This window comes from Spermophilus citellus (assembly GCF_964194105.1).
Source record: "Spermophilus citellus genome assembly, chromosome: 1".
Classification (NCBI taxonomy): domain Eukaryota; kingdom Metazoa; phylum Chordata; class Mammalia; order Rodentia; family Sciuridae; genus Spermophilus; species Spermophilus citellus.
In genome coordinates this window covers 173,027,192-173,047,238 of record NC_138182.1, presented here as the reverse complement: position 1 = coordinate 173,047,238, position 20,047 = coordinate 173,027,192, and the positions used below count along the sequence as shown (strand labels likewise).

The following is a 20,047-nucleotide window of genomic DNA, read 5'->3' as shown; positions in this document are numbered from 1 at the left end:
CCCGCGTTCCTTCAGGCTCTTTTGAAAGGCCCACAGTGGATGGAGGGGCTCTCTCTTTGGAGCTCTATTACATGTATAACTGTGATTCTTGAAAAAGAAAATAACATAGGAATTGCTTCCAAATGCCTGTGTGAAACCCTGACTTCTCTCCGAGTGCAGGCGGCTTTCACTGGCTTGTCGGACAGCAAGTATGCCCAGCGCGCCCCACTGCTGCAGGCCGCTGACCAAGGGGGGGCACTTACCCCAGCCTGAGCCCCCTGCACACGCTCAACGGGAAATGTGTGCTTTCAATGTTGAAAGAACCATGGGAAGAAAATGATATTTTTATAGAAGAAAGTGCTTAATAAGTATTATTTGCTAAGTAAAATCATGTAGTCCTTGAATGTCTTGGTCGAGGGGTCAATTTCATGAACAAGGAAAGATCTGGCCGAAGCTTTAATCTCTTCTAATAATGGCAATAGAAATTCTTCATATTTATCCAGTGAGCATGTCTTAATTGTTTATTGTATGCATGGCAACATAAGGAGGCTCTCTGGGGGCATTTTAACCAATTGGTCTTTGATCTCAAGAAGCTTCTTTTAAGGTAACTAATTTATTTGGGGGCTAGCTTGTGGGATAAAAATGGTCCTAGAATTGCTAATCCAGTTGAGAGGATTTAAAGTACTCAAGGCTATGGAAGGCTATCTGTTAAATTCTCTGTCCATGCCCTTTCACACATTTGTGCTTTTAAATCATACAGAGTATTTTTCTCGGCACAGAATAAGGAACCCTGATTATAATAAAGCATTCCCAGGTCTCTCAGTGAATCATATGGAATGGGAATCTATCTTAGAGTTAAAGCCGTATATCTCTCCCACACTATCTGATGAAGCCTTCTGCAGGTTTCTTGGGTGGCCAATCACATGACAGATATATGACTTTGAGACAGGAACTGAAATAAAATTCCTATAATACCCTCGGGGAAAGAGGTATTGTCACTGTTGAGCCTTTTATCCATGACTTAATCCCCTTTAAACTTCCCTTAACCCTTACTTAGGACTCTGAACTGAACTTAGGAGAGCTGCTCAGTTTTCCTACTGAATCCTCAGTACTTCAAACTGCTATGGCTTTGTGATTTTTCTTTCAAGGATTTCAAGGGCTCAATGATACAACATAGGCGCTGGTAGACTTTATTCAATATTCTAATCATCAACCCCAAGAATGCTTCACACTATGGGACCACAGGAGACACACAAACTGAAGAACAAACAATATGATGTTTCCAGTAAATACATTTTCAATGGCACATTTTCAACAGCCCCAAATTGGAGACCACAAACTCTCAGCCACACCTGTTGTCGGGTGGCAGTGAACTGCAGACAAACCCCCCAAATTCTCCAACTGACCCCTCTATCTCCCCCACCCTGTAACAGCCTGGTAAAGTGAATGTGGGGCTCCTGCTTCAGAGACGCACGTCAAAGACGAGAAAGGCAATCCCTAAGCAGTCATTCCATGGTTTCCCTTTCTGTCTCAGAATTCAGTAAACGGTCATGCTGCCTTTCCAGTTCCTCAGACCAAAACCTCAGGATCATCTCAACTCCTCTTTTTCATAGCATCTAACATGTCAGAAAAGGCTATTGGCTTTACTTTCAAAATATGTTCAGAATCCAGCTTCTTCTCACCACCTCCACCACTTCCATGCTGGTCCAAACCACCGTCATCTCTCCCCTGGGTTCCTGCAAGAGATTCTAACTGGATTCCTTGCTCTCTCTCTCTCTCACGGCTCCTGTCTACTCCCACTCAGGAGAGAGAATAATCCTGTTAAAACTTCAGTCAGATCATCTCACTTTCCTGCTGGAAATTCCATACCAGCTCCAGGCTGGCTCTCACAGAGTGAAAGTCAGGGTACTGACAGTGGCCCCAAGGGCCTGACCAGACCTATGCCCCTGTACATGAGTTACCTACTCCTGCTCGCTCACTCTGCCATGCCCATGCCAACATCTGTGATGCACCTCTCATCTTGCAGCCTTTAAGTCTTAAGTCTTTGCCCAAAGGCAACCTCCCTTTGGGGCCTTCCCCAGTCATTCCCAGTACCTGCAACCCCCAACTCCTGGCTCCACTTACCCTTTTCTGTTGTATTAGCTCTACTACACATCACCATATGACCAACTATTTATTTACATATTTCTGGATTCCCTCCCTCTGGTAGAATATGAGTTCCATTAAGGCAGGACTTCTTGTCTGTTTGTCCCCCTCCTTCATTTATAATAGATATAAAACACTGGCTCATGGTAAGTGTTCAATAAATACCTGAATAAAGAATGGATGAAAGAATGTTGAGACTGGATTATACACTTTAGGACTCGAGGCTTTGACATGGTTACTCCCAAATATTCTGCAGTACACATACAGCCCAATGTCTTCAGAGTCTATAGCAGGTGTGTTAAAGGGGGAATAAGGGGCTTCACAGGATTTCTAAAAACCTTTTGGATTAAACTCCACACTTTAGGAGGTGAGATTATGTTAAGCTTCCACATACAGACAAGTCCCTGTCAGCCGATCAGGGGCTGATACTGGAGCTGTTACATGCATGGCCCTGGATCTAGTTTCAGGGGAGACAGGCATGGAGCTGTTCTGGGAAAGACAGCAGAGCACAGTGGCCTCCATGTCCCTATCTGCCTCTAGCACCAACCGCACACTCGTGTCCAATACCGAGATTTTCTCCTATGAAAACAGGCACTCCCTCAAATAGGAGTATCACTGCAGAAAAGAAACTTTCCAATGGAAATTTGGTGAGAGGAATGTGCTATATGTCCAAAGATTTATTTTTTTTTGATTTGGGATTGGTTTGGGGTTAGGGTAAAATAGAAAAATAAAGTTGATAGTAATAGGCTTTTTGAGGACTTTACTTTTTTTTTTACAAAGAAATTAAAGACAACATGAGAAAGAAATATCTGATAATCAGCATTTTGACCAATAGTAATATGAGTATGTTTTATTAGAGTTAGTGTGTGTGCATGTGTGACTGAGAGAGTCAGGGAGAAGGAAAAAGGAGAATAACACTTTTTTTCAAAATGAAGTTTCCTATTCATTAACAGATAGATCTGTTGTCTCTGTTCTTTTTTGAAGCATAATCTCAAATTATCAGTTCAAAGATCAGTCAATTTAGTGACAAGAAAACACAACATCACTGAAACCAGTGTTTCTCACTGAATCACATCAGTATTGAAATGTTTTCCACAGACTTGTAAAACAAAAATACAAAGTCTTAGTGAAAGCTGCTTCAAGTTCACCTATGTTTAAATGTTAGATTATTCCCTTAAAGATAATGGTTGGCATGGTAACAAAGATAAAAGAAAATTACATTCTTAACATGGTTTTGGACAAAGAATTTAAAAAGACACAAATTCCACCATCACCTATCTATGATTTTTACTATCATTCTAATGACTACTTAGAAGGAAGCACACCCAGCCAATGACTTCAGGGGTACTACTCCTCATTAAACAGCATTGTTTTCTCATTATTTCATTTGTGCAGAGATCATGGGTCCAACAAGACTTTGCATCCTTTCAGAGCAGAAGCTGTATCTTACGCTGCTCTTATAACCCCAGGTGGCAAGCACAGAACCAGACACATAATAGTAGGCACTTAGTGAATACCAGCTGGCTTCACTTTGCTGTCAGCAATTATTTAAAACTCTGGCAAAGGCTTTGAAATTGTGCACAGGCAAAGAAAAACTGGCTGGCATGGGTTAAGATGCCCTACCAAAAAGCAAACATCATACAGGATAAAGAAAACCATAGCATGAACACAAGTTTTGCAGGTTTGCATCAGGTATCACAGTGAACCATGTTTCAGAAGTTTTTGTTTTTTTTAAAAAAAAAAACACTCTTAAAAAGTTAGCTTTGAACTAGGTATTTTTAAGACGTGAATTCAGAGCTAAAATAAATTCTTACAGTTTTCATCCTGGGCAATGCATTGTAAGGGGATCCCAAAGAAAGACGTATAGCTGTCATTGTACCACACCAGAAGCTCGGTGCCCCTAGGGATATCTATACAGGCTCGGTAGAATATATTCGACCTATTCAAAACAAAAGAAAACCCAGCTTAGTAATACGTAGGACTCATGTGCCCCCGCCACATTTTTATTGCCCCGAGAACTTTCTGCCCAGCTCCACCTAAACAGTTTGTTTGTAATAAATCTACACCCACCATATCGTCCCCAGCAATCAATCAGAGCCTGTAACTCAGTATGATAAACAGCATAGAGTTTATTTCCACCGTGTGCCTCCATAGAGGGTCTTGAAGAGATAGATATTTGGCCCAGGAGATGGCAGAAAGGCAAAGTTCATTTAAAACAAATTCCATCTCACGCTAATGAGAAAATTCTCTCTTGGCAAACTGCAAAGACAGTGGTGCCTCAACCTCATATATAAATTAATACTATTGATCTCTTATTTGAAGGAAAAGCAGTAAGTGTATTCTGGCAACCGGGCATTGGGAGTTCCCAAATTTGTAATAAAAATGAACAGCTTTGTGATATAAGGACTAAGAGAAATAAAAATCCTCTCCACTGCCTTTTTTTTTTTATGAAGTTGGATACAGGAGAAGAGGGAAAAAAAAACTCTCTTATGTGAAATGGATAGAAATTCAATAAATACAAGAGGAGCACTTTACGCTGGCTGAAAGATTACACTCTGAAATGATACAGTGAAGGTACCAAGAAATAAACATTTTTTATCTCAGCTTTGATACCGTAAAGAAAAATCTACAGATTAAAAAAAAAAATGAGGAGATCGTGACTGGTTTTCTCAATGAGGAATGGTTACAAATATGAGCCTCAAGTTCCAGATAAAAGTGTTTGGGGTTGGTGGGCCTTAAATTTCGCCTTTCTGTGAGGAATTGGCTATAGCAGGGCAATTTGTTCCTTGTACAACACTGCAGACATAAGGAGAATCCTTCTCCACATTTTTCATGGCAGTGAGATATGCACTTGTCAACATATTTTGTCACCACAAAGTGGCTCTTGGCAATAGGATCATAAAGATCAATAAAAAAGTGCAGATTCTCAATATTTTACTTGCAGCTGCAAAAATTTCATTTATCTTGTTATTTTCCTTACTTGCTGCCATTCTGTCTCACGAGGGCACTGCTAGCTAAGCAGAATGTTTTTTCCCAACATTCTATGAATATCTGACAAAAACTCCAGCCGGTTGTCCGGTCCTCACCAACCCTCCCTCCCTCTGCATCTCTAGAGCTGTGCATTTTATTAATTCTTTCCACTGCTACATAAAAAAAAAATCAAAATTGGAGCGAGCTATAAATCACTGGCATCTCCTAACTTGAGAAAAATTGAGTCTACTTTGTACTTCACCCTTGTAACATTTCATCTCTCGGTTTGGCTTCTCTTAATATAAACACAGCGCCCGGCAAATGAATGTGCTAAAACCAAATGACACACTTTGCCGCTGAAAGAGCAGGACTGTTTTTGAGCAATGGGTGGTCTTCTGAGGCATGGAGTAGGCCGAAAGGGGGGGGGGGGGGAATGTGTAAGCGTACACCGTTCCTTACAAGCGGGCAGAGCTTCCAAAACTCGCAGAAATCTCTGCATGTTGAAGCACATCAAAGGGATTTTTCCCTTTTCAGATAATATTTCCTTTGCTGACATGTATTTAGTATTGTGGTTGGATGACTCATAAAGATAGCTTCATGGCGTCCCAACGCAGTTGAAGCAGAACACATGCCAACAAACATTATTGTCAGCCTCAAAATAAAAACAAAACGTTCAGCTAAGGGTCAATCAATCAAGGGCGCTTTGAAGAAAATTCCATTTAGATATTACAAATCATAACAGAATGAATTTAAACCAGCTGACTTTTTGTGAAGAGGACATTCACGTACAATAAAAATTAGACTGGCTCTTCAGGGTCCAACTTTTCTATTTTCTTACTTTTGGACGTGGCCACTGGTGATGGATGCCAGTTTTTAAAATTGTGTTTTTGTAGTTCATTTTATAAAGATCTGAAGTAATCGAAAACAGATCAGCCGAGAGAGCCCGTAGTTAAAGCGCCGTCATGAAAGGGGAGTTGTAAAATCCACTTAATATTGACAGATAGGTAATGACTTACTCGTGCCCCCCCTTCCTCTTAAGCATGTTTTTTTTCCCCCAAATTCAGATTTTGTCTCAAGAGCTCCCTGGGTACCCATTACAAGAACCAGCCAAACTATCTTTTGACGGCTAGACAAGAACAATCTTGACTAATTTTCTAGCTCGGAGTTTTGGGAAAACTTCATGACAATAAAGGTGGGTTAGGACTGTAGACAGCAGTGTAACCAAATACCGTCTTGCACTATTTCGTTTAAACCATTATTTAATAAAATAAAACTGCATAGGAAACCAAGGCAATGAGTCAGATGGTGCCCCAATTTTCTCCTTTTGAACTGGAGACCTTTAGAGAGCAAAGCCAGATTTGTGCAGCCTTTTAAGCTATAAGGCGAAGAAAGGTTAAAAAACAAAACAAAACAAATCAAAAACAACAACAACAACAACACAAAAAAAACCCCACTTCATTAAAAAAAAAAAGGCAGAAAAATAAATAGCCATAGGCAGGACTCCAAGTTGTCAAGCACAGGGCCCTTGGCTTTGATGTGTCTGTGGTGCCTAATAAAGCTAAACAGTTGCTTCTGATTCTAAAGAGAACACGGCTGTTTATAACTGAGCTCATATATTTATGTGGCACATGTTTTCGAGGGATTTTGAGAAAAAAAAAAGGCTTAGTGGTGTTTTTTTTTTTTTTTTCTTTTTAATTTGTTTTTGACCTCTTGTCTCCACTCCAGCCTTCTCAGGCAGTAAGTGGAAATGCTTGCTCAGCAGGTGCACTGAGGTGGCTTAACATCCTGAGAATCCACCTTGCTTCTCAGCTCCCCAGAGGCCTCCTTATGTGACTTCCTGTGGGGAAAGGGAGATGGCTCCCCTTTGCCTTCGCCCCTCATTGAGCTGGGAGATAGGGGCTCTTCTACACTTTGAAACTAATTCATCTTTGGAAACATATCCAGTGTCACCAAAGGACCAAACCCAAATGTTCTGGCACTCTTTGAAGGAGCAGGAGAGGTTACCCTGGCTCAGTCATTGTTGCAGAGCACAGCAGGTTTCAGAAGGACCATCCTGGGAAGGTTGAGAGTTCCTAGATTCCCATGCCTTTATGCAAATGAAGCTGTCCTTCCTGGGAGCTACCCTGAGGAGCTGAAAGCCAGGGGTATGGGACTGAGTTTCTGAACTCCTACTGATATGTGGATACCCATCTGCTGGGGGAGCCATCCCAAGTCAGTGGCTTTGCAGGACTCAATCAGGCTTTTGTGGAAGTTCGAGTAATAATGTGGAAGTAACTCTGGCATGTTCATAGAGTGTAAGAGGCCATTCACTCACTAATCCCTTTATAAGGAGGCTTCAGAAAACTAACCAAAAACAAAAAACAAAAAAAAACAAAAAAAAACCTCTATCAATCTGTGCAGAGTTCTATAGGATTTTTTCAACCACTAGCAGCAAGCCTGAATTTACATATGCAAGCCATAGGGCTTCAGGTCTGTAAGTGGTAAATCAAGATATACTTTACCTGTACTGAACTACTGTTAGATTCTGTTCTCCGCAGTGCCTTGCACATCGGATATACCTCATCCAGCTCGACTTACTAGGTTCCCCACCATCAATAAAGTGCTGTAGTGTCCCATCTTGATCATATATCTAGAGAAGAGGTCAGAAGGTCAAGTAGTTAGAACGAATCATCAGCAATCATTTTCCCTGCTTCCCTTGATGTCTTTATGTGTCAGCTGCAGAAATTTATTGCCCTCAGGTTTGCTAGTGCTTATTGATGCTTGTGAAAACAACCGGAATAACAGGAAAATATTTTTTGGTGATGCAAGTCGATCATGTTTCTCTTATCAAGCCAATCTTCCCTGTATTAAACAGATTTGGGGTATCTCAAGGATGTGGCCATATTTCCCAAAGAAATATTTAACCTATTTTGACAGGCTAGTCTTAAGTAATGAGCTGCCGGATAAACAAAGCAAGCTGAAAGAAGAGGCCACACTGACATGGTTGGACATCCACATAAAAGGCCCCAGTCTTAAACATGTAACTGTTTAAAGGCATTTGGGAGGCAATCGTTGTCTGTCCAACAAGCTGGGTGACACCCCGCAGAAGGCAGTTGGAGAGTTATGGAGCTGTGAAGAACTGCTCAAACGGATTCTGGTTCTGATGAAATAAAGGGACCCTCACCTCACAGTAGACATGGGACTTCAGCTGTCAAGACCTGACACTATTAGGACAGGAGTCATCAAAAAAGGGAGTCTCTCAAAAAAGGCAATGAAAAAAAATAGCTGTTTCCTATGGATTTTAAATTTCTTCATCTCTCATAATCATTGCCGTAGGTCAACTCAAGCAGATTTTCTCTCAAGATAACATACAAGAAAATGAAATCCATTTCAAATCACGCAATAAGCAAGGACAAAAAGTCTTTTGCAAAACAACTAGCTAACCAAGCACTCAGATTCAGAGCTCAGAGGAGTAGCCACAGCTCCCCTTCTAAAAAACACTTCAGATGCAGGGCATCTAAGGGGACATGGTGTCTGGAGTAGTGAGAGATGACACAGTTACCTATCAATAGCAATTCTAGAACGAATTCCCAGACTTAAGGGCATCTGGAAAGCAAGGTACAGTTAAAGTTTCTTAGAGATACAGTGCTCTGGAAGACCATGGTACAACTGAGTGTTTTCAAATAAAATCAACAATGGGACCATCTAGTAGCCACTGAGGTGTCCCCAGAGCATCCTGGGAAATCAAGTCTCTTACCCTTGCTATTTTGTCTTCCACACTTTGCTTTTCCAGATACACACTGAGAGTCAGTCTCACAAAGAGCCTTTCTGGTTACATTTAGTCCCTAAACTTAGTGTGGTCATTCATATTAATATAGCATAGTACTTCTATTCTGGAGGGCCACACAGCTTAGTGATGACAGTTTTGGGGGGAGTTTTTTGTTGTTGTTGTTGTTTGTTTTTTACTATCACCTGTCATTTTAAAAGACTTGGATTTTTTTTCTGCTTTTCTTAAACTCATTCTTCTTCGCCCCCAACCTTTCCACTAACCCCCACAAATAAAAAACAAACTTAATCTAATAAAGACAATCATTTGAGAAGTTATGGCTTTGTAAACACACTGGAGGGAACACAGCTGATAATCAGTTTAGCCTGAGAAGAATGAAGAGCTTCCTGGATTATATTACATGTAAAGCTAATGACTTCTTTAAATTCCAACTTGGTGGATAATGACAGAGAACAGAAACATTTATGTGGTTGATACATCTGCTATGTGAGCAACCTAAAGACAGGCATCACACTTAGATTAGATTACACTGTAGTTGTTTTGGGATGTGTGTGTGTGTGTGTGTGTGTGTGTGTGTGTATGTGTGTGTGTTTTAGGAAGTCACTTAACATTCAAAATCTCAACTCAGCCTGCTGTTGACAGCTAATGCAACATTGAACAATGTTCCCTTAATGCCAATTATTGACCATTAATGGAATAGAAAATGTTGAGGACCACCTTCCTCCACCCCCATCCCTAACTCACTCTCTTCCAAAAACAAACCTTCTATAAGGGACTACCGGTGGACAGTAATATGAAGCATTTTCAAAGTACCACATCATCCTCTTCAGTACTTCTAGTGGATGTCCTCAATAGCAAGTATTACTAGCATTCAGAGGTCGAGGGGCCTAACTTATTAGCTTACTTGAAAACAATGCACTCACCCATTTTGAAATAAGTGTAAATGTATTTCTTCTGTTTCAGCAATAATCTCCTTAACTAAGTATATCTTGACCGTAAGGAAACCCACAGTTTTTGCCTGCCTGATATAAACTGTTTCTTGTCTTGAAGAAAAAGTAAATGCCTATTTGTTGGTAAATGTCATGTGATGCAGAATCTGACAGGAGGTTTTGTTTCCCTGGCTTCAGCTAATATTGATATTATAATGTTTCTCATGAAACTAACAAAATTCCCAGGCACCTACTTAAATCTTGTAACTGCATACCTAGAGTTGAAGAAAGTCATTCGTTCTGGATGCAGCTTTTGGATAGTGCCAAAAAACAGAAGGAATTTAAGGAGATCAACTAATGCCAAGACCAAGAGTTGTTTTGTTTTTATTATCTTTCAAAAGATTTAAAATGAGCAGGAAAATATCAAAAATCACGTACAAAGTATTTCAACAGTCTTTTCAGGATCTATGTTAAATGTTTAAAAAATCAGAAATTTTTTTCATTCAAGTAGTGAGAATGGAGGTAAGAGCATTACATTTAGATGAAGGAAAAGATTCATTCTGAAAAAGAAAACAGTTGAATTCAGCAAACTTTTGCTGAAAATTGTGTCATTTATTCTGAAAGGACATGAACAACAACATTTAAATATGTACTCCACTTTCCTAAGAATGTTAAAAAAAAAGAAAAAAAAAGATCCTTCAGAGGTAAGAGAAGAAAAAACATACAGGACACTGGGTAGGGGTAAAGTCTGCAATGGAAAATCCTCAGAACCATAGAATGTATGTATTTGACATATTTTTTAGAAAGTCTGGACCAGCATTGCTGGAAAGAGTACAAATTGGTACAAACATTGGAAAACATTTTGACAATATCTAAATTTGATAATGCTTATATCCTATAATTTAGGAATTTTACTTCTAGAAAATTACCCCAGTGAAACTCTGATGCATGTGCTTAAGGAGGCAAGTTCAAGGACATTCACAGCAGCATTATTGTAATTGCAAACAGTTAGAAATAATAGAAATATTCATCATCAGAAGAATAAATAAGTTGTCTTATTCATTCAAAAGCATTTGTATGAAACATTCGAAATTAATGCACTAGACCTGCTTGTATTAAGACCCAATTGAGAGTTGGGGATTTAGCTTGGTGGTAAAATACTTATCCAGCATACACAAACCCCTGGGTTCGATCCCCAACACCACAAAAACAAACAAACAAAAATCCAGTTGATACAGATAATATTGATTGAGAAAAATCAAGGTGAGGAACATTATCATATAATTTATTAAAATTCCAAAATATATAAAGTAACACTATAGTATATTTTATAGTAGCATATATTTTAATAAATATGGTGCTGGGAATAGAACATAGTACCTGGCACAAGCTGAGCATGTACTCTACCATTGAGCTATGCCCCACAACTTGCATTCAACTGTTTTCTTTTTCAGAATGAATCTTTTCCTTAGTCTAAATGTAATGTTCTTACCTTTGTTCTCACTACTTGAATGAATAAAATTTCTTACCTTTTAAACATTTTACATAGGTACTGAAAAGGCTGTTGAAATACTTTGTACATGATTTTTTATATTTTCCTGCTTATTTTAAATCTTTTGGGGGAATTCTGATTTTTTTTTGTCAAAGAAATAATAAGCAAAAAGAAAATCTATCCCTTTATTTCTTTGTACTTCAGTTTTATATGCACTGTTAAAATGGAGACACTATGTTACCCAAGGTTAAAAACTTGTTATCCTCCTGGGAAAATATTTGTAATATGTATCACTACATTATCAGCCTCTGATTTCTTTTGTGATTGCTGTTGCTGCTATTTTAAACTACTGCTTCTGGTCTGTACTCTTTTATCTTGTATCAATGGGAGTAGAAAGATAAGTAAGGGGGAGAGGTAATTCTTACCTCTGAGGGGATTTTAACAGTTTTCAATCCAATAATAGCTATCAAGACACCACACACGTGGTTTAAATAATGATCACACAAATGCTCACTCATTACAAATCATGTGTGGCACTGACTGGAAACCACCATTAGAAAGGCGTTGTATTACAGTCCTGTATATCAGAAAACACTCTCCCATGATCATATTTTCCCGGAGCAAAACTCTACTTTAAATGAAAGAGCAAGAGTGAGATATGCACCGGCATTGTGTATTTCAACAATAGCTTGTGAGTGGCTTGCCCACAGCTTTTTTTTTTTTTTTATGAATGCTGACCCCTCACATTAATAATAATAATAATAATAAGATGTAAGCCAGAAACTGATTTGAGCTCATTTTAACATTAATAGCAAGAAACTACCTTCCATATGATAAGAATTTGTGTACCTTGGTGACCTGAACAGTTTCTCTAAAGCAAGATTTACATACGAGTGGCTCTCAGGCTAAATTCAAGTCATAGACACTTTCTTTTTCTTGTACAGTGTTTTAAATATTTTAAAAATTTTCCTAATTAGATTTCCGATTTCTCTTAAAAAATTAAAAGGTGAATTCCCCAATCTCATCATCATGCACTGAGCTGAGAAAGCGGAGGCTCCATGGTTAGATTGGGTATATGATTTTCCAGTTCTCCATAGTTCCTGCTGCTCCCTGTTCTTATATGCCACTTTCTATGTGTATTTACTTACCTGCTTGACCTTATTAAGCTCTTACACTGATAACCACAGCTGTAAAGGAATGACAAGTACCACCGAAAATCAGTCTGTTATAGCTGGGAGCACTGTCACAGAAAACTGAAGCAACAGCCTGGAAGAACTGTTCGTCACTCCTGCATTGCCAAGGAGCCTTCACCTGACCCTGGGACCAAGCCTTCAGTTCTGTAGTTTTCCAGGGAAGGAGAGAGCAGTGTTTCTCCCACCTCCCCATTTTTACCAGCACAGACTTCCAACAATCTTTAAAGCAAAGGATCCCTTTTCACTCGAAGATTTGAATGTAATTCCACTATAAAAACCAGAAAGTTTCCTTGGTTAAAGAATGAGTAGGTAGCAGAAGCACCACACTAGCTCAATTAACACCACCATTGCTCTCTGAGATAGTTCCTGGGACATCTCTAGGTCCTGTGGTGAGCCAGGGGAGCCTGTGTGGAAATCAGAGGGTTTCCTCCAGTAGATGAGGCCTCCTTGAAGATTTTGGTCACCAATTCTTCTGCTAGAACACTGAGTACCGTGGCTAAATTTAGAGCCCGGGAAAATCAGATCTGGAAGGGAACCCAGTGGCTGTTCCAACCTGATCCGTCGTTCATACATAAGGATATGAGGTCTCTCAGTTCATGACTTAGGCAAAGTGAAATTACTCGTCGGCAACAGACCCAGGCTTCCTCCCGTGTGTCCACATCTCCCTGCCCATCTCCCTGGAGTGCACCGAGGCCTCCCTCACATCCTTTAATTCTCTCAATGCCCTAACAAGATGCAATGGCCTCAAACAAAAACAAACTGAATTGTAACTCAATTTGCTCCTCCCAGCACCTGGTTCCCTGAATTTTGTCATAGCAAGGAGAGAAGGCAGATCCAAAGGGTTATATATAAAAGGGTTAGCTAATTTTTTCAGGGAGTAGGAGACATTTCAGTCTCCTGCTCCTTGTTTCCAACCCTGGCATGTTTCATTGCCAAGGCTAGGGACACCGGCATTGGTTTTGTACTGAAGGAGTTCAAGTCTCCTTCACTTTTTGCCACCCAGAGGAGGTGAAGGAGTATATTTTATGCCGAAGCATCTAACGCAGGACCCAGCAAGTGGCAGAAAGGTAATCCATGCTGAAGTGAACTGAATCCAACCCTCACAATAATCCACAGCTTCATAAAGATCTTGTATTTTATTCAAAATTAGAAAAGAAATGACCACTAAATGCAATAAAACCTGATTCTAAGTATAACGATGAGGGTCAGGAAAAAATTACATTCTCCTTTAAGTCAGCCTCTTTCAAGTTTATGAAATAGAAAGATGATGATTAAACATGTAATGAATCTACCAGAAAGTGCCCAGAAATGGTCACTGAGAGTTTTCCAGCTTACACCTGTGAGTTCAGAACTGTTTTTTGTTTAAAATATTTTCACAGGACATAGAGGATCCAGGGAAGAACAGATTTAAAAGATAGTTTCTAAGATCTCCTCCTCCTGTTCGCCACAGCTTTCTGTAAAATTCAGAAAATTAGGGGTTCAATAGTTCAGGGTACTCACAATTTGAGAAACTCAAAAGAAGAGTACAGTGTTTACCAAGGTGAATAAAACTGTTTTACTATGAGATTCCTCTGTATGTCAAACTTTTGACTCTAAAAAGTTAATAATTAAAATATTTTATTGGAAAATAGATGATTTCACTTTCAGCAGTATGGTCATTAGAGAACTAAGTTCTCTAATGACCATAAAACACGAAATAGAAGCCATCCTAGTTAGGGGTGACAACGGGGGGCAGAGTACAGACGCAAGGAGTGTGCATATGAGTGTCAGTTCCAGTGCCTGTGAGTGACAGCTGTGGCTCCATCATGAGGTGGTGATGTGACTTCAGAAAGTTCTCTAAATTTTCCAGAAAGCTGAAACATTCTCTTTATAAATGGGTGCTAAATATGCTCCCTACCTCAAAAAAACTGATGTGAAATCAAATAAGCAAGTAATGTTGGAGAGTTAAAGCCCTGTTGGGCACCCAAGAATTACCAAAAGAACATTAGTTACCCTTCGGCCAGCACTATTATTAGATGAAAAATGTCAACCTAGGCAAAATTTACTAACCTGTTCGTAGACACTGGCCACAATACTTGTGTGGCATATGCAAATACATTATTGCTGAGTTTATTGGACCATAAGCTCATTGAGGGTAGAAACACATTTTAATCATTTTTAGATTTTAACCATACACACCTTACACAGGACTTTACAGCAGAAAATCAACTCTTGTTGAAAGAAAAAGAGGGAAATTAAAAAAAAAAAAACCCAGTTGTTCATATTTTTATCTCCTAGATAAGTCTATTTTAAAAATAAAACAAAAATGCTGTATTAAGGTAAATACTGTCTAGAAAACAGTAAAGATGGAGATCTTCAATTCCACATTTTCCATTCCTAAATTTAATCCATTTAAAGTTTAACATGGTGTTCCTTGTCATCCAAAGACACAGGCACCCACTACATTTTGAAGAATATTCTTGGAACATACTGGAAGCTAACAGGTATTTATCATTGAGTGCTTTAATTAGTTGTTGCTTCAAGGGACCAATACACTTGTCATTGAGCATCCCCTCTATGGGAATTCTTGACCACTTAAGTTGCTGGCATTTTGATAAAAGAAAGCCCAAGCATATATCTCTATGTGGACCCTCAACATATTCAGGAGAGTGGAGCTGTCTGTGCAACATATGCATATGGACCTGAACGAGAAGCAGAACCTGTGTACGGGTTTCAGCCTGGATCCTTATATGCACAGGGATTTGGCAGAGCTTCTGTGTGAAGAGGAAAACAGCAAGACCACACCACTGTGGCCTCCTAGCCTCCTTGTTTTTAAACTTTCAAATGAGCTAAATTTAGTCTTGAGACATCACAAAGTAATACGGGTTGAGCATTCCTAATCCTCCAATCCAAAATCCACACTCTGAAACTTTTTATGAAACCACTGAAAACACTTGAGATTTCAGAACGTTCTGGATTTCATATGTTTAGAACAGGAATGTTCACCTAGTAAAACCTATGCAAATAATCCCAAATCTGAAAAACGCTGAAATCTGAAACACTTATTAACCCAAGCATTTCGGATAAGGGAAACTCAACCCGTACTTTCAAAATGAGAAACAGCATCTGCCTCCACCTTGGCGGGAAGGAAGAACAGCAGTTAATCACCAGGTCGTACATTCCTGTGGCATTTGAGTTTCAAAAATACTTTCACAGGCCAATGTGATCCTTATCTGTGACCTAAGGGGGAGGCTATGAGTATGGTCCCATTTTACAGAAAGGAAAGCTTGGGCTGAGAAAGGCGAAATGACTTGCCCACAGCCGTACAGTTGGTAATGGCCACCGTGTCGTTGCTTTCTGATCACATCCCATTTGTCGTCTCAGAGAGAAACAGTAGAGCTTTTTCTTTAAAAGCATCAAAAATTTTCCAAATGAGGGTCATAAAAATGTTCATAATGATTAATAGTGTCATTTATCAAACAAATTCCTATTTTCAGAGCAAATGTCAATTTAGTGAGAATTACTTAATCTGTTAGTAAAATTTACACAACAAGTAACCGTGCAATGAATAGAGACATAAATTTCCAGTTCCATGTAAAGTCACTCTCCTTGCCCTGGCAATGTGCCATAGTGGCCAGAAACATCAAAAAAAAAAAAAAAATGGGCAAAGCACAAGTCATTGGATGAAGATGCATAATTTAGTATAAAAGCTTCTTCATTAAAGCAAATACTGGCTAGTGCATCCACATTATTTGTGTTCAGTTTTTAAACTTTTCTCAAATACATAATATTGTAGGGTTTTTTTTCCATTTTGATCAACTCTCTCTCCTGATTAATATGTTAATAAGAATTAACTTATTTCATTGTTTCCAATAAGAAAACCCTTTCCTCTGACTTGGTTTTGGAATATTTTTGGAATGTCTGAAATCCCAAGATTCTAAAATAGGTCTCAAAGGTCAAGTAATAAATGCCCCATAAAATAAATGAGTAATGATTATATACACCGTTGCTGTATTTTCAGTAATGCTGATATAAAGCTATATACTGTACTTTGTCAATTCACATTCATCAAGTTCCAGAAATATTAGAAAATCATTACAGGTTTATGTTGAGTTTGCAGATAATACTAACATATAAGTCAAGACTGAAATATGGTAATCAGAAAAACAGTTGAAAAGTGTCAATAAACTGTAAAACACCCGTGGTGGTGTTGGCGAGGGCTTCATCAGAGAGCCAGCCATGTGAAGAGATGGAAATGGGTATTTTGGTCACACTGGGGGTCAGTGGCTGCTAAGTGTCAGGTTAGCAGAGGAGAGGCGGTCACTCTGAGGATTACGACACAGGGACTCAGGAGCTCCTGAGAACCGTGGAGCATTTGGTGAATCCCACTTATCTCAGAGGACGCTGGCGGCCGTCGGTACCAAGCCTGCCATCCGTCAATCTACAGTCCTCTTCAGACATCTTCTGTCTGTTGATCAGAGGAGGACTTTGGGGAATCAGGCTTCCATTATCAGGATTTTGTCTGTGATCTGAACAAGCCACTGAACCTTTAACTTTTCACTTGGCAGAAGCATTTATGCTGGAAAAGTCCTGACAGTTCATTCATTTTGCTCCATCCTGGAGCCAGCTGATGTCTGACTGGTGAGACCCGCCCTCTTTGATGTTGTACTCTTTTGAGAGTGTCCTGCTGTGAAAAAAATTTTATCCGTCCAAATTAAAGAGAAATATTTCTGCATCCAGCTGTTAGCTGTGACATGTTTGCCATTTTTCAGGGCACTGGCTTGGTGCCATCCACAAGCTCTGCTGCAAACCTATCTTTTTCCCTCCTCCGTCGCAACAATAATATCCACAGTGCACAACTGTCTCCAGTGTCCACACAACAGCAACTCTAAAAGGGAAAATGCTGGTAATCCTCCATTGCTAAGAAAAACCTTGGAAATATTTGCATATAACAATTTCTTTCCTTCTTTTTTTTCAGTATCAGCATTAAAATAGTCCACAAATGTAAAATTCTTTGACAAATCTATCCATTTAAAAACTGTTTAATCCAGTTGGGTTTTTTGGGTATGTTTTTGCAGTGCTGGGGATATAACCCAGGCTCTCTAGTCAAGCACTCTACCACTGAGCTACGTCCCCAGCCCTTAAATCCAGTTTTTAGAAAAATGCAGTTTTAATCAAAGCAACCAACAAATCCCGACCTCTGTTAAATATATTTACAAATGAAATGAATTTGGATCTTGAAAAAACTTGATCTGTATACACTGAATTCACATTTAAAAATGGACAGCTATTCCATAGAGAAAGCTCTGCATAAATGAAGAAAAACTCTCATGAAAGCTTGAGTAAACATTTAGATCTAAGTAATCAAGAAAACCTGTATCTTCTTATACTTATTAAGTGCCATTTAGGGGCTTATAAAAATTGCTGCCATTAATTGTGTGTATTGTAAACATAGGGCAGCTTTCATTATGACCACGTTTTTCTCATATCCTGAGATGACTGTGTAAAACACCCACTTCCAGCTTCCCTCCCATCCTGGCCTTGCTTCATCCTGTCTCTCATTTTCACTTTTGCTGAGATGGAAAAGGATCAGTGAACAAGATCTCAGCACTTGGCATCAGGGAATCCTGTCTTGCGACTGATCTCAGGCAGACTAGAAAACATGAACAGCTACTTGCCATCGTTTCTCCCACCAGTAAAAGGTAGATTTTTGAAAAAATAAATAACAACAAAAAAATGCTATGTGTGAAAAGGTAGCTATTTTGGAGAATAAACCACAGAGAAATCTGAATTCATATCCTCCTCCACTTGGAAAAATAAAGCCTTAATTTTCTACCAAACCAGAAAGGGGACCGTTATTTTGTTAACATAATCCACAATACAAATGTGAACTGATGGGATTCACGCATCACCTGTAATAGCACCCAAAAAGTTCTGCATTTAACTATAAAATCACACCTCAACATTCATGCACACTGAGGAAGCACACTTGAAATCTCCATATGACTCATGCAACACATCCCAGGGACTACTCATTTAATCCTTCATTGGAAACCTTTGGTTTATGTATTCCAGTAAGATCACTGTATAGGCCTTGGTGAAAACTTACTGATTTTACATCTTGGCAATCATAGATACTGAAGAACATGATTTCAAGGAGTAGCTTCGACCAAAGCCTAAGTGCAAATTGCTACATTAGAAGCAACAGTATTAAACACTTACAAGTACTAAGAGGGGTGTTTGTAAAGAGAATGCCCCTTAAATATCATAAACTATGTCTATATTTGTGTAGACACACACATACCATGCCTTAGAGCTCACCCCTTTTTTTAATAAAAATTTTCTGAAGAAGCAGAAGGTTTGTCCCAATGAAGTAATGGTTTCCTATGGTTTTATTTCATTTCAGAATAATCTATGGCTTTATTTCTTTGCTGAAATGTGTTTTTTCTAGGTCTATTACATTCTTTTCCTAACTACACCAATAAATAATGATTGTTAGACACATTTTATTAAGGGGAAAGTGGCCTTTCATCTTTCAGATCCTAAATAATTTGGGAGGCATTTTTTGCAATAGGTTGGGACTGTGTTGAATGTGCTCTCAATTCCCAATTTTCACCTTCTAGTTCTGGACCTGGGACAATGGCAGAAAGCAAGCCAACACTCAGGTGTAGGTCACTCAGGAAACTGAGAGTGTGAGAGCCACAACTGGCCTGAATCTGGGCCCCAGGGAGACTCCTCGAAAGTTGCTGTCACCCTGAGGTAACTTGCTCAGGGGAAAAACTTGATGAAATTCCGAGTTTGACTTGGGGTAGGACAGGAAGAGACATGAGAATGGAATGAGACGGATTTTGTCATCTCTGGACCATTTTTCTTGAAGGAACAGTTGTACAGTTGCAAAGAGGACTAAACAAATACATTTGTTTGCCACCAGTCTCTTTCCCACCAAATCCAGGAAGTGATGAACCAAGGATAGAAGGTGATGGCAGTAATGGCGAGTCCCACATTAGACCTCTGACCAGCCAGATAACATTATTTCAACAAACATTTGGTAAGCAGCTACTATGCACCAGCTGTTATACTTGCTCTAGGGCATTAAAAACCCAAGATCATTCTCTGCCCTCAAATCATTTACAATGCACTGGAAGAGAGATGCATAAAACAGACCATAGACCTTTATTCTGGAACCAAAATATGAAGACTTTCCATCTAATTTTTGGACATTTGTTTTTTAGAATAGGGTTTGTAGATGTGGAAAGAGTCATCTTTTATAATTTTGAGAAAAGGACATCAGGACTTAGAAAGTCAAAGTTTCAACTAGTTGTTTAAACCAATTTTGAACTGTGAAGGCAGCACTAAACAATCATTTGATTAAAATCTGCCAAACAATCACCTCAATGAGGACAAAGATAAAATCCATCTACTTTTTCAGGGTATCACCAATTATTTACAGAGCTCTTAGCACTCTGTAGTGCAGGTGTTCAAGAAATGTCTTTTGCTTTGTTTGTTGGTTAGATGGATAGATATATAGATGGATAGATTGTTATTTGGATAGGTAGCTGGATGGATGGGTGGACATCAGGTGGGTATGATGAAA

At 39.1% G+C, this 20,047-nt stretch overlaps 1 protein-coding gene across 1 annotated transcript in view; it reads right to left on the bottom strand.

The window, feature by feature from the left end:
- Positions 1 to 20,047, bottom strand: part of PRDM6 (PR/SET domain 6) — a 101,419-nt gene that overhangs the window by 23,953 nt on the left and 57,419 nt on the right. Inside the window, exons 4-5 of the mRNA XM_081307414.1 lie at positions 7,596 to 7,723; positions 3,939 to 4,063 (exon numbers count right to left, since the gene is read on the bottom strand). Coding sequence (XP_081163540.1) covers positions 3,939 to 4,063; positions 7,596 to 7,723 — 253 coding nt within the window. The remainder of the gene's footprint in view (positions 1 to 3,938; positions 4,064 to 7,595; positions 7,724 to 20,047) is intronic.